The sequence below is a fragment of the Paramisgurnus dabryanus genome, chromosome 19, assembly GCF_030506205.2.
Source record: "Paramisgurnus dabryanus chromosome 19, PD_genome_1.1, whole genome shotgun sequence".
Lineage (NCBI taxonomy): Eukaryota > Metazoa > Chordata > Actinopteri > Cypriniformes > Cobitidae > Paramisgurnus > Paramisgurnus dabryanus.
Genome location: NC_133355.1, coordinates 34961895 through 34977877, shown reverse-complemented (window position 1 = coordinate 34977877; position 15983 = coordinate 34961895). Strand labels below are relative to the sequence as shown.

At 37.7% G+C, this 15983-nt stretch overlaps 1 protein-coding gene across 1 annotated transcript in view; it reads left to right on the top strand.

Moving 5' to 3' along the window:
* The first annotated feature begins 2531 nt into the window (after positions 1–2531).
* Positions 2532–15983, top strand: part of tmem222b (transmembrane protein 222b) — a 29570-nt gene continuing 16118 nt past the window's right edge. The window contains exons 1-2 of the mRNA XM_065290820.2: positions 2532–2949; positions 5525–5609. Of these exons, the coding sequence (XP_065146892.1) occupies positions 2831–2949; positions 5525–5609 (204 nt within the window). The 5' untranslated portion in view covers positions 2532–2830. The remainder of the gene's footprint in view (positions 2950–5524; positions 5610–15983) is intronic.

The following is a 15983-nucleotide window of genomic DNA, read 5'->3' as shown; positions in this document are numbered from 1 at the left end:
AGCATGGAAGAGAAGAATCTGGGGAGAGATAAAAACATTATGGAAGTGGATTTTAAAATGATGTTGTTACAGACACTGGCCTGCACATTTCTGCCCTAATTGGGCTGGATGCTGCAGGCAAAAATTGAGGTGGCATTTTCGCAGAAGAACTCCCCGGGCTCGGCTACGATGAGCTCGCCGTATGTGTGTCACCGTGCCTTCGTTTATCAATGTCTGCCTGCTTTTGCTGAGTAGTTTGTTTTTGCTGTGTGCACCATATATCACCTGTCAGGTCTAATGGTGTCTAGTGAGGGGGACATATGGCTGCAGAGCATTCCCATGAGCCTCTCTTCTCCTCCTTTAGACTGAGCACAGATGTATCCTCTTACAATGTATGGTTAATTGATTTATAATTTACAACAGCATACGATCTATTGCAAGGGCATTTTCAAAGGTTTAAAGAAAAAAATCTCTCTTGCAGATGTCTCGGACAAAGATGCTGAACGTTTTTCACTGTCGATAGTGTTTTGGCTTCAGGCAGCATGTCAAAAAGAAACACTACAGACAGAAATCATCAGCATGTGTGTTGAAGTGCCTTTGGTTGGTGTTGAGAATCTTCTTTGATCTTATTGTGGACAATACAAAATTTTTGTTCCATTACAGAAACGAGACACTAATAAAGCACATTTATTTTTATGTGTAAATGCACTACGTGTTGTACTTGTGAAAATAGTTTATTAAAATGAATAGTTCACTCAAAAATAAAACTTCTTTTAACAATTGCGCATGCATTTTAAAATATCATGTCACATGAGTATTCCATGTAAAAGTATATTATATATATATATATATTAAATACTATTTAATTTGTTGTTTATTGTAATTTTTGATGCACTCAAACAAAAGTGGTTCACTTGCTCTTAATCATAGGGGAACCACTTTAAGGGTTGTAGTGGTGCTACTGTATATCACCCTGTATGGTTCTTCATAGGTGCTATATAATATGAGTGTGGGCCTGTAGGGCTTTGGGTATGAGAAAATGTCTTTTGTAAGACATTCAACATTGTTAAAACCTCTGTTGTCATAACTCCATTTGCCTAGTGCTTCTTATGTCCCTAACCAAATTATGTAGTGAAAAAAGATTTTCTGAGCTTTAATTTAGCTGAGCGAGCTAAATGTAATGAATGAAAAAATATTTCTGAGACCCATGGGAGAATTAAGTAACGTTAAATAATAATATTACCAACGTGAATTCAAGAACGTTGACACAGAAACTACTTAATTCAGTAGTTCAATGTGCTTGGAAAAAAAAAACCATTACATTTAAACTTGTATTTGGCTCACTCTTTAATTGGGGTGGCAAATGAGAGACAGTGATTGTAAAAATACTTGTTTGTTTTCTTTTAATATAATGTATTGTTATGAATTTAAATTTAGTTTATTATGCTATATCCATTCAAATTAAAGCTTAATAACATTTGATTTAAAATAATTTTTTTAAATAAAAAGCACTGGTGAAACATCCACTTATGTCTGTGGTGTTACTTATATTTGAAGTAGAAAGACAGTAACACCACAGACAGTAACACACCAGACAAATTAGCTTTAATCCAGTCTTTTCTAAAATGGAGGCCGCCATAATGATGATTTCAAGATCAGGGGGCATTTAGGAAATATTAATAAGTATGTATTAACGATCTATGAAAACATTTGAAAAATCTGCATGTTATCACCATAACACAACAGACTTTAAGAAATTCATACACACAGGAAGTTGTCCAAATAGATTTACCTCTTTTCTTAAAATGACTTTTTTCATGTTTAAGTGCTATAATTGTGTCCCCAGTGCTGCTATCAACCTAGACAATGTGAAAAAGATCAACCCAGTAAAGTAGTTTTGGTAAACCATTTCCTGCAAGCATGTGAAAAAATAGCTAATTGAACTGTGGCTCCCCTTTTGATGTCAGAAGGGGATAATACTGTCCCTTAATCTGCACTATCCAACCACAGCACTGCCATTTAGTGCAGAGATCAGCTCATTTGCATTTTAAAGGACCCACCCAAAAATAATAAATTTTTGCTCACCCCTACATGTTATAATAAATTATCTATATGATATTTTGAGCTACAACTTCACGTATTCATATTCACATATTCATACTTTATATTCTGGGGACACCAAAGATTTATTTGACATCTTATAAAGTATTTTAAAATTTACCCTTTAAAGGGGCGACATTCATTGTTGTAACACCACAGACATGATTTTGAGGGACACTACTTTTTTCTTAAATATTACAAAATATTTAAAAAAAAAATTATTACAATTGTACATGTTAAATAAAATCTATATTCACATTATAACCACTTCATTTGTGTTAAAAATTGTATATTGTTGCAATTACAATCCATAATACCTCTCTGATGTATTGCGGGAACATGCAATCTCTCAAACTCAATTAAATATTTTAAAACAAAAAATTAATTGTTAATAGTGCACGAATTGTGTTTATCCTACAAAATACAAACATTGAAAGATTTTATAATTTATTGGTATTTAAAGTTAATTTCAACTGTTAGAGGGACACCACTTGCGACCACAAATAAAGAATGACCCATATATGCATGCAAGCCTGTGTGCGCGTATATTGTATGTATTTACTCTTTTTTTATTTTTATTTTTTTATCGCACTGATTGACATTAACCATACATACAAATCTATGGATATTAGCTACCTAGCGCACATTTGCAGTTCACTCAAGGACCCCGGAAACGCGCTGCTCCTGTCGAGAGCGCGCGCTGCAGCTTTCAGGAAGCGGAACGCATGAAGTTGATTTCTCACAGCTGGTGATGGCGGATGCGATCGACACAGACTCCATGAAGAATTATAACATAGCGTTTGAGAGGATAGACCCGAGCGCGAGCCGCTACCCCTACTGTATCGTGTGGACGCCCATCCCCGTGCTGTCGTGAGTGATTCTCGCATCCGCTGTTACTTTCACTTCGTGTTGATGTTTCAAAAGCGACACAGTCCCACACATACAAGCAGCTTTTGTCTATGGGTGCGTTACAGCCTGTAGCCTATACATCGCAAGATATCGTCGCGTCACTGAGCGCTTGCAGCTTTGTTGGTTTTGGGAGCGTTCTCGTGTGTCGCGTCGCGTTGACAGCTGTAAAATAACTGACTCTGCAGTTTGTCCTGAACCTGTTTCCCATCATATGCCCGACTGTTTCTTTTTTTAAAACAACATTTATCCCAATGTTGTCATAATTTATTCATCATCACTTCCTCAAAACCCAAATTGATGATTTACCTTCTTCGCTAGTAGGACTTTAAAAGTAGATATTTAGAAAAATGTTCTGCTGCTTTCCATTTAATGAAAGTGAATAAGGCTTTTTCTTTTATTAATTAATTAATTAAAAGTTGCTTTGAAATAATCAAACACTTGTGCTATATAAATAAAATTGATTTGATTTGGCATTTAAGCTCCAAAAGTAGTGTGATGTGCTGTTTACAGTAGCATTATTCATTGGAGTTGCACAGGGTCTGTTGTCCTACATCCAACCATACTTCTCTGTGAATTATTATTTATGTTATATTTACTTTGATGTATTTGGCAGATGCATTTATCCAAAGTGACATTCTAGTGTACAGTATATGTATTTTTATGGTTTGTGTGTTTCCTGGGAATCAAATTCATGAACCCATGCTGCTAATGCAATGCCATAGGCTACCAGCTGAGCTACAGAAATGTGCTTCCAGCTATGTTAAATTGCATTATAACATTTATCTGGCTTGTATCTATTTGGTCTGTCTATGTAAAAGTAGTGGTACAGGTATTATCTATTTCTATTATCTGGTTAATGTTTGCTTGGGAAGTTCATCAGGCAGTGTGTTTTAATTCCCAGCAGAGAGAATGGACTTTGCGTTCAGAGGTCATTTAATCTTTCTGGATAGGCTTATAGAATAAAATGTACATAAATTACACTTTTGAGTGACATAAGAAGATATTTACACTGTTTTCCTGTATATTAGTGTAACGTGATAATGCAGAGAAAAGATGCATTGTATTTATATGATACTCCAAGAAATACTATTGTATTGTTGTGACACTCGTATAAAACAACACTGTCATTGCCATAGTACAGTACATTGTTTTGGTGCTTTTTTATTCCTGTGAAGTTGGCTTGACATTTATTTTGCGATGCATATCATCACACACAGTAGTTATAAAAGTTACACTGACATCTTTCATTAGTGACAATAAATTGCCAAGATGAAACCTTTGAGGACTTTGATTGTAGATGGACCTTGCGTTGAGGTATTGATACAGATTATGTTTCACCTGGTATCAAGCCCATCATGATATCTCTATTCGATCAGAAGTAATTGATTAGAGCTGATCTTGGAACAGTCCCCTGATTTCCTCCACTCCAGATTATCTCTGTGTGAGCATATCTCGCACCTGGTTTTCTTGTTCTCCTGAATTTGGGTCGGCGGCTTGCCCTATAGGATGCTCAGTGATGAATATGCACATAGACAGGATCATATCTGGGGTGTTGGCGCGTGCCCTACTCTACTTCAGAGGCTCAGCTGGTGCTGTTTTATCCAGGATATTCATACTGTTATTCATATTACACCTTGAGAGCACTGCCACTAATACTTTTTTAATCACTTTGAGAATTTTTGTCTGGTGTCCACGTCCTTATCTGGTTGTCCTGCTGTTGCCCTGCTTGAGTTTCAAAGGCAAAATAACATAAATATGAATCAGCAGAAGTTGGATTTTGGCCAGGTGGATGAAATTGAAAAGGATACTGGCTGGTAGAAGTCTTGTGGTCATATAGCTGTTCTGCCAACAACCCATAAACGTGTGCATTGTAAAAATGTAGTAATATTAACAGAAAAATCATGTTAAAATGAAACTAGTGCTTAAATTGCTTGCTTTAATGATTATTGTTGCTATACTTTGTGTAAGGGTATTGTACATTATCCAGTCATTATAGTTTTGGAGGATCCAGGCACCAAGTATATTAAACTTTTACCAAACCAGTGAATGGACGTAATATATAGATTTTAGTGCAGTTATTTTATTATGTGACATGAAAGAGCATGCAGACCGAGAAAAATCTTAGAATTGACTGCTTTATTTTGAAGTTTTTGTGTAAAGATTTTAATCTCTTTTTTTTTTTTTTTTTGAAGAGTCTGCATATTTCTGTTTATTACATTTTTATCGCTACCGGTCAAATAGACCAAAATACTGAAATGTTTCTTCTATAACTTGCCCTTTAGAATTAAAGTGACCCTAAATTATAAGCATATAATTTGACAGCCCTTTATATGGACATCAACACTATCACAATGTTGGTCTCTTTATTCTTGGTTCAGGTCTTTCTCTTTGTATTTGTCCATGGTTTAAGCTGTCAAATGTGCCAGGCAGTATGTAAAAGGTATTCGTCATCATTAAAAAGTTAACACTGGGATACACGTACATTTAATATTTTAGTGGGACTTTAAATTAAATTTCTTTTTTTGTACTTTTTTAGATGGCTGTTTCCATTCATTGGACATATGGGCATATGCACCTCCACTGGAGTTATCCGGGACTTTGCAGGGCCATACTTTGTCTCTGTAAGTACAAGTTCTCCAAAATATCCTTACGTATTCACTGAAAATATGCAGTAGTTGTATTTATGTAATTTTTATTACCACTGATATAGGTTTTTACTAACTGATTCCAGATCAATTCTTGCCCAATAAGATTCGAGAAGCTGTATTACACCTGGTCACTTCATGTATTTTCTATGATCAGATAGCTATCCGATCGTAAAAAGACCAGGTGTAAATGCCCTCCGAAACGTTTTCGAGACGGATTTAAATCCGATCGCTTAAACCACTTTAGGAGGTGGTCTGGGACGCATTTCAGACGAAACTGGACAAGTGAAAATACATCTGGTTGATGAAACCACATCTTTCAGCGCATAACTCCTCCCAAACACAAACACGTCACCCGAAAGTAAGCTGGCAAACAAACAAAGTGACATGCTTATTGCTTTACGGAGCGAAGGCAGCGGGTAAAAAAGCTTTCTAGAACCAATAATTGACAAACTCGAATGACATTAAACAAAGAAATAAAACTTTGAAAGAGAGTTTTGTGAACGCTTTTCCCGTCATGGATCTGTACGATAAATCATCGTGCCGTCACTCTCCTGCTACTCTGTACTGCGCGCTTCAGCTCATGTTGCATAAACGCCGTCTTAAGTTTTTTAAAGTGCCCATATTATGAAAAACTCACTTTTTCTGGGTTTTGGGGTGTTATTTTGTGTCTCTGATGCTCCCACACGCATACAAACTTGGAAAAAATCCATCCATGCTGTTTTGAGTGAGATACAGGTTTCTGAATGTCCTCTGCCTTGAGTCTCAGATTGCGCGAGTTAAAACTAAGCTCCGTTGTGACGTAACAAAAAGTTTCGTCACATTCAGTTTGAATTTTCCCGCCCACCACCCCACTCGCAGGTCTCCACCCACCAGGTAGCTAGAGAGCATAGAGCAGTCACTTGAATGAGACCCTCTGTGCTGTTATCATGTCTCACGGAAATAACAGCGCTATTTGGATATTATGGATTATACTCCCGCCTACTTTTAAAAACAAAGTTTTAACGCGTGGTTATTGGAACCCGGAGTAATCTTATATACAGTGTGTTACGACGCAAACAGTCCTCAGATTGTAGGCGATAAGACCTTCATGCGAAATCTGATGTAAACAACAGACTATGTATCTATATTTCACGGATTATACGCATTTGTGGACAAAAATGGTAATTGGATGTATTTTATTGGACTTTCATGGATCATTCACACATCTGAAACAGACTGGATTCGATTCGCGATCGCGTTGTATCATCACAAAAGGTACGTTAAGTCACGTTATATTTTGTATGTTGTCATCTTCTGTCACAAAATACTACATTTATGATGCTAGATCTAAAAGCTTTTTGCCAAACTAACCGAGACCGTACGGCCCGGCTTTTCTGACGAGGCGAGCCTCTAATAACTTTACGGTCCGCATAGATATATACACGGTCCGGACCTTCCGCTAGCTTCTAGCAATTAGCACGCGGTCCACAAGCAGTATACATCCCCGCCGGGTCTTAATTTCTGTAATTTGCGAAAATAATGCGTTTGAAAATGTTTATAACGGGAATATGTTAGTATTGTCCAGGGAAAACGAGTGTATTGTTCAGACTGCTACATCACAATTTACGCTGGAATCTTTGTGTGTCATGATGAGTTTGACACACCGAGACCGGGCCTTGCCGCCCCGGCTTTTCTGACGAGGCTAACCCCCGAACGGTCCGGACCTCCCGCTAGCTTCTAGCAATTAGCACGCGGTCCACAAGCAGTATACATCCCCCGCCGGGTCTTAATTTCTGTAATTTGCGAAAATAATGCGTTTGAAAATGTTTTATAATGGGAATATGTTAGCATTGTCCAGGGAAAACGAGTTTATTGTTGTGACTGCTAACGTAACATCACAATTTACTCTGGAATCATTGTGTGTCATGAGTTTCTTCTCCTGTAGTGTACTTATTAGTGATACTTTCCTGCATGATTTGTCTGTTGGCAACATAAACCGTTAATAATAATATATAAAATAATTACACAGTATGGTCTGTACTGCTCACGATACCACTGAGCATGCGCACGGGGACATGACGTTAGTAGTGGGGCGTGATCAAAGGAGCAGCAGCTCATAAATATGTAAGACTAGCTCAAAACGGCACAATCTGAGCTGCCCTGAAACAGAGGCTACTAGAGATGGGTAACAATCTTTTCCTACAAGCTATTTCGAGCAAACAACTTTTTTTTACACCTATATAACTTGTGGAAAAGCAGTCATAAGATGGGCACTTTAAGGTGGAGTAATCAATAGTGTATTTGCATTTTGGGGGGAAGTAGAAGATCGGTTTCCTATCCGTTTTGCCAAGACATGTGGCCAAATGTAAATGGAACAGTTTTAACAAATCAGATAGATATCCGATCAGAGAAAACGCATGAAGTGACCAGGTGTAAAAAGGCCCTTAGTCAGGGCTAAGGGTATTGCACAGCTTCCAGTGTCTTATTGCTTTTGTAAAATAAAACATTTTAGACACAAATATTTAAGTATAATCATTAAATGTCATTCTTCTATTACAAGTTATTGGTATTAAGATCATAGCTGTGATTGATTGTGAAATATGACTATTTAACAATCCAATACATCATCCAAGACATTTTACTACTGGAGCCTGAAGTACTGTCTACATTTGTTTTTTTTGTTGTTGTTTTTTGAGTCTGTCAGTTAACTACAAGTAACCTCTATGACAGAAAACATTTTTAGAGATTGAATCCAGGGATCTTCAGACATAAGCATAAAAGTTAACCATTATTACACTTTAAAACAAAAACATATTTCAAGGATATCATTATTAAAAAGACATTTTAATTGCAGCAAGGAACAACTTAGCCTTGTTTTATGCAGTTTGTGCTGGCATTTTTATTACTGGCACGTCTAAAACCTAAGGCAGCTGACTTGGGGGCATGAAGGCAGCTCCGGGAAACGCCTTCAGACAGCCTTTATATAGCCTGGTTAGCCAGACCTACATCAAGATGTAAGGTCTGGCAACTCTTCACACAAACGGCTCAATGCAAGGGGCGGGATATAAGGTTGTCCCTCAAAATGCCTCTGCACGCAATAGGATAGCGCTATGACGGATCAGAGCAACGAAGAAGGTGACGTAGTTACCGTAACCAGTCGACAAAACTCCAAACACATCTTTCTTGCTTAAAAAGGACTTCAGTAGGGTTTATTTGCTCTTCTCTCAAAGAAAAACATAAGTCTAAGTCCTCCAGAGTCGCGACCAAAGCCGCTTCAAAAGATAGCTGTTCGCCAGCAGCAGCAGCCATTCTCTGTTTTCAAGTAGGAACCGTTGCAGCTCTGTCGTCATCATGTTAAGCCCGCCCCACAGACGCTACACACGATGTGATTGGCCTGACCAAATTTTGGTTTTTGGACCGGTTAAGTGTATTGTGAGTGCCTAGACTAAACCCTGGCAGCAAATATATTTTGCGGCCGCTAGGGTGCGTCTAGATTTCTAGGCTAGCCTTTATAGGCAGCGTAATGGAATTCCGTTTGAAATTTAAACAGAGAGCGCCTTGTGATTAACTAATCCTATATTTGAAAACTGCATACTAATTTCTCACTGATTTCTCACATCAAAAGGTGTAAATTATAACTTTATTTACACTAAATTTGTAATCCAGCTGCTTTCTTGGACATTATTTAACCTGACATGCACAGAATAGTGGGACAAGTTGATGAAAGTATCTCAGGAGACAGGAAGTAAAGCAAACATTGGATTCAAACATGCCTTGATGCCTTCCTGCCTTGAAATGTTGCCTCTGAGGCTTCTGTGTGAACAAAAACATGTCTGGTAAATGTTCTGATATTGCTCCAGTAAAGAGGACCTAGTAACATTGCCGTAACATACACAGAAAGCGTTCTGTGTGGACAAGAGGCAGAAACAATGCCATAACTGACGTGCTGTAGTGAGGACGCTCATGTCATCGCAACCAGACGTTATGGCTCAGCGCTTTGACACTGAGGGCCCTATTTTAAAGATAGGTCTAAAGCGTACGTCTCATCTCATCATCATGCCAATTCCCTATTTGGCTAGCGCAATTTGTAAACTGATAAACTAAGCGGAGGAAGAAGACCACCAGTTTAAGAGTGATGTAAAACACAAAATTTTATTTGTATTGAAATTGTTATTTTTTGTATTAAACCTTTGGTTCTCTTTAAAATTTATTTTCTTTCAGTCATGGAAGTAAAATTAGCAGCCTTTCTATTGCTGATGATGATTAATAGGACTGAAGTCATAGGATCATGGTGGTCACATCTTAATTTCTTTCTTATTTTATGCCCATATGCATTAAAATAGTCATTGATGCTTTTGGCAGCATGGGATGGCGTATTATCCTCCATGAAATTACATTTATTTCAGAAGACATGATTACCTTTAAATCCCATTGTGACGACACCATATTTTAAGAACTGTACATAATCTTCTAGATGTCCTTTTGACACCCTCAGGGACTCTAAAGGGACCTATCATCTTACTTCCCAATATTCCCTCTCCCTAATGTTACAGTCTTGTTTGAATATAGTGACTGTTCACCAACAATCCAGAATGACAATTATCTCTACTATTCAGTGTTTTATGGCATGTGAATGAATAAAACTGTGCGAAAATAGTCTTGTATTCTTAGCTCATAGCCAATGTTTCATTTTTGCATGTTTTGGTTTGGGAGATGGGTAAATATATAGCTTTATGCACTAAAGTATCCTGTATTAAAGGGGTTCTTGGGATTCCAGAGACACCAGCAGGTTTACATACATGTTTGCTTCTTAACGGTGGCTTTTTATTGCTGCCTTTTCCTTATATTTTCCTTAAAAAAAAGCCTTTAGTCAAATCTTTCTGTACTGTGAATCACAATAAATACAGGAAAGTTAGGCTAGCTAGTGGATTATATCAAAAACCATCAGGACATCAACATGGCCATAATTTAGTGAATCCTCACCTCCAGATGAAGTAATAAACTGGACTGATGATTTAAATGTTGATATAATCATGTGCGTTGTTAACTCTCCGGATTTTGTTATGTTTCGTAGCTCTGCTTCACTCGTTTATTTCTCCACAGGGACTGTTTGGTTAGTGTCGTGTGAGCTGCAGACTGCGAGCAGATTGGATTTCATTTGGCGCTACGCAGACCGCTTGGTGATGTCAAAGTACCGCGAGAGCAATTAGAAAGCGGACTTCTCTGTGTGATTTCTCGAATCGCTCTCGCGGTACTCTGATGTCATTCTTTTGGCTTTTGTTGAATACACCCGTCTGCTTTACAGTCACTTTTGCGCTGTGATAATTTGATTTCATATGATCGGATCGCGCAGTGCCGCATGAAGTCAAATGCACCAAATACCAAATAGCCGACTGTATATGAGGTTAAACCTGCCAAAGTAGCAAGTGGAGCATGCGAATGGTGAGTGATTTAGATGTCAATTTATGAATGAAAGTGTCAAAGGTTTGTCACACACTGTTGAGTATTTTCACGCTTTTTAAAAGGGTATACGGAAATCCTTGACCATTAATGGGTAAATTGCGTATAACGGCGTATTACGTTAGATTACAAACAAACAAGAAAAAACAGAGTTACAAGACCATAGCCTACTCTAGTAATCTTTTTCATACTGAGCGCTTCATTTTCGCGTTGCTCTTTCTCATTATCTGTAAAGCTCATTCATGACTCCCATTTCGCGTATTCGCTATTATACTAGCATCTATGGTTTTCAAAAGCGGTAAACTCAGCGCGTCATATTCAGCATCAAGATGACTGACATGGCCGGGGCCCCTGGGCTCAAGCCCAATCAAGCCCAATGGTAAGTCCGGCCATATAGTCGTGCGTAGGTCCTACGGTGTAGCAGCGCCAGCGTAGGTTCCGTGTCGGTTTTCATTTATACTTTTGCGTCGTTGTCCACGTCGACGTGCAAACACACGCTTGACCGCTGGTAGGCAGTATCCACGCGTGTAACCACAGTAGCAGCACGACCGGCAATGAAGAAGCTTAGCAAGTTAACCCACAAACGAAGAAGAAACAGCAACTTGTTGTGTATAATTTGAGAAGACCAGCAATGTTGGAAGTAAATAAACAGCGACTTTTGATGCAGTTTGAGTTCAATCACTCCTCAACTTGGCTCATCTTTGTTTTCCCCGTGCAAACGGAAATACGTATGACGCAGTTTTTTTTTACCTGACGGGAGGGGTTCTGGTGGACCAATCACAGCGCTTGCGGTCCGCGTAGATCTGACGCGCTGTTAAAATTTTTGCGAGGTGCGCGTCAGGCTGCGCAGAGCTACGCACAGGAGCTACAGCGTAGAACCTACGCACGACTATAAATCGCCCTTTACTGACTTTATAGGAAAAATAAAGAAAAATGGCATGTGCATAATAATTTGGAACACAGTGTAAATCCTTTGCTAAGTTAATAAGAATAATGGTAACACTTACTAGTGTAGTTTACAATTCCCACTATTAACTGGTTGTTTATTAGCATTAAGGGCGATTTATAGTCGTGCGTAAGTCCTACACCGTAGTCTGACGCGCACCTCACACAATTTCTAACAGCGCGTCGGCTCTACGCGGACCGCAAGCGCGTTGATTAGTCTACAATAACCCCTCCCGTCAGGTAAAAAAAACTACATCATATGTATTTCCGTTTGAGACTGTGAAAACAAAGATGAGCCAAGTTGAGGAGTGATTTAACGGAAACTGCAACATAAGTCACTGTTTATTTACTTCCATCATTGCTGGTCTTCTCAAATTATACACAACAAGTTGCTCTTTCTTCTTCGTTTGTGGGTTAACTTGCCAAGCTTCTTCTTCTCTGACGGTCGCGCTGCTACTGTGGTTACACGCGTGGATACTGGCAACCAGCGGTTTTGCGTGTGTTTGCACGTCGACGCGGAGGACGACGCAAAAGTATAAATGAAAACCGACGCGGAACCTACGCCGTCGCGGCTACGCCGTAGGACCTACGCACGACTATAAATCGCCCTTTAACATTACTATTAATATTATTGAGATATTTATGAATACTTAAAAAGCACATATTAATGCCTTATTCTACATCTTTAATCTCACCCAATTCCTACCAATACATATAGTATGTTTGCACGAAAACAGAGATGACGTTTTTTTGTGGACGGAGCCTAACTGGTTGCAGAAAGTGATTTCTCCGCAGTAGCTGTGAGAACTGTTTTAGCATTAAACCGTGATTTTTGTGGATCCGGTGTTCTGTTAAAGTCTGATTCCCCTATATTTCCCTTTAGTGCAATGTTTCTTATAGTGTTTTAATCACGTTACGTTTATTTTTTAGATAAATAAAAAGTTTAAATGGCTTGGCTACTGATATGCATGTATGTAATGTATATGTATTGTTCTTTTTTGCCAAATCAATAATTTTACAGTCTGAATCGCTAAAATACATATAAAAGCAATACTATCATGTATTCAATATAATAACGTTTATTAAATATTTCATAATTTTCTTGTTTTCTATTATTTCTTCCTTATATTTATAGCCTACGTGTTTGTTCTAAAACTATTATAAAAGTATACACACAAATTAAAAAGAACTGTTTATATATTAATAACACTTTACATCATGTGTGTGTGGGGGGGCTATATTTATATATTTATTAAGTATGTAAACACAATAATTTTAGAACAAACAGGAAGAAGACATAAGCTAAGATATAAGGAAATAAAAAGAAATGATAGAAAACGAAAACAATTATAAAATATAAAAATGTTTTGATATTATATACTTTTTCAGTACAAAACAAAACATTTGTTCTAAATAAATTATAAACATAACGTGATAAAAACGCTATAAGAAACACATAGAGGGAACAGACTTCGACAGAACACCGGACATCTTCTCTACTTAATTTCTATTCTAATTATTAAAAGATTTCCAGATAATTTCATCGCTCCAGTCTGTCCGTTTAAGGGCTTATTGCAAACATAAACACCTACATTTATCTTCAAATGGTGTCTTCGACAATGGTTTTCTATAAAAATGAAGGTCATCTTTTTTGGCATTCCTATTCTGACACTTAACAGCACAACAGGACATTTTTTAGTGAGTTATCTTGCTCGTTTCACTCGTGTCTAATTCATTTCCACTGTTTTTCTGCAACCACATTGCGCGTGCAGCTTGAGGTGACGTAACTGTGACGTCTACTCGAAGTTGGTCTATACCAACAACTATAATGATAATCAGAAATTAGGAGTAGTTAATAGTTAGTAAATAATGAGAATTGGACCTTAAAAAGTGTGACCAGCAAAATGAATGCACTTTTACATGTTTTATTCAAGCCGGTTCAAACCTATCTTTGTATCATGTACTAAATAGGATTTAGAAAGTAATTATTAATAAGTAATAAAATACTTTTTGGAGAGGTTAATTTGTACAGTAATCAAATTACATGGTTGAGTATGTAATTAGTAACAAGTAATTAATTACTTTTTTTGAGTAAGTTACCCAACACTGCTTCTTATGATCTTGCCATAATCTAAAGTGCAGAAATCAGATATAATTAGCAAACTTCAGGCACTTTGTAAAAATATGTTACATGTGTTTACAGGATCTTTACAGTATGAGTGTGAATACATGCACAGATTACGGAAAATCATTTGGCAGTGTGAATGAACCAAAAATCAAACCATCCAGGACAAATCCTGGACCCATTTTCTGTAATCTCTGTGTGAAAAGGGCTATGGAGAACATGCAAACCCCACACACCGAAAGACCTCCTGGCTTAAACTGGGATCTTCTTGCGAGGCAACAGTGAGGCACTGTGACATCCACTAACAGTCTTGAATGATAGCAAGTAAGATGTGCACATATTGGCTAAACACTTTCTTGGTACGACATTTACACCCAAATTTCTGATATGAGAATACTGTCAACATGGCCAAATATGATTGTATTAATACAATCACATGCTGATGTGGAAGTGCTGTGTATCTGATGGTAGAGAAGATTGTTCCTCTAGATAAAGCGCTCTAAAGTCCTATAAGATTCCTATAAATTCCATTCATTAAATTTAATTCCCACTGGAAATCACTAGAAAGTTCAATAGGCCTCCTGCTGACCTTGCATAGACACGTCCCGTTATTTCCAAAAGGACAATCTATACCTGTGCACAAAGGTGCTGAGCAGAGGAGGTTTCTTACTTGTAATGGGACGTGTGATAAAAGTGTTACGCCTCCATGTGTGTGTTGTCTGTGGTTTTAATGGCCATGTTCTTAACCATTTCATTTGAGGGTCTTCTTGTTAAAAATAACTGACATTATCCCAGAGTTGACCTTTAGAATAGATCTATCCCATAATACATGTGATATTAAATAAAACCATGTGGCAGATATAGAGGCTTGTTTATAAATTTCAAGAGGATAAGCTGTTCAAACTATAATACAGTGTTTAAGTTTGGAGAATATCTTTTAAACAGATCCCTCTCAGACACACACATGACAGGAGCAAAGGGAAACGTCTTAAGTAAAACAGAGCCAGTAAAAAGAGATGGTTATTTGACCTGCTTTGACACGGACCAGCACACATTGAAGCACATCGCAGTCTAGTGCACTTAACTTTGATTGTGGCAGACAGAACTAAAGATGGTCTTGCATGTGAAACGAGCGGGACAGTGTGTGGTGTCAGGTTATTCAAAAAATTTTATGATTCTTTAAAAAATGTTTTTACGGGATAGGGATTTCAAAATTTCTGGATCTAGAGCATCTACATAAATACAATCTTATCATTTTTATAGCTGATGATACCAGGATATCTTGAGACAGAAAGGATGTTTTACACTTGGTATTAAGATCCACAGTGTTCGGCTCGATCTTTAGCCTTTCAATGATAAAACTAAAGCGGGTGCTCTCTGCCTCTTTCATTTTTGTTTCATTTTGCAAACATCTGAAAGTTGCGCAAACTTATTTCATCAATTACTCTGAAATATCTAAGAAAGCTCTTACATATATATGTATAAAACTCTGTGCAGCATGTTCACTAACGTCAATTTAAACCCGGAATTTCTCCCGCTCGTGCTTTAACGGCTCATCCACAGACCATCACCTCAAGTAATCAGGACAGAAGCCGTCGAAAGTGGACTAAAGAGACAGGTTAAAATAAAAGGTGTGAATAGGAATGTGTCACTCTCATCCACTTGTGATCCAATCGACTAAAATGCATCTTAATACCAGGTAAACTGGGCCTCAGAGTCTTGTATCTATGGTGCTGTCTGGACTAATAAAATTAGAAATGAGCATCCCTTACTTCTGTTTAGTCTGAATGGCAGAAGCCTTCAAATGGAGACTGTGTAGGTATTTGTGCTGTTGTGTC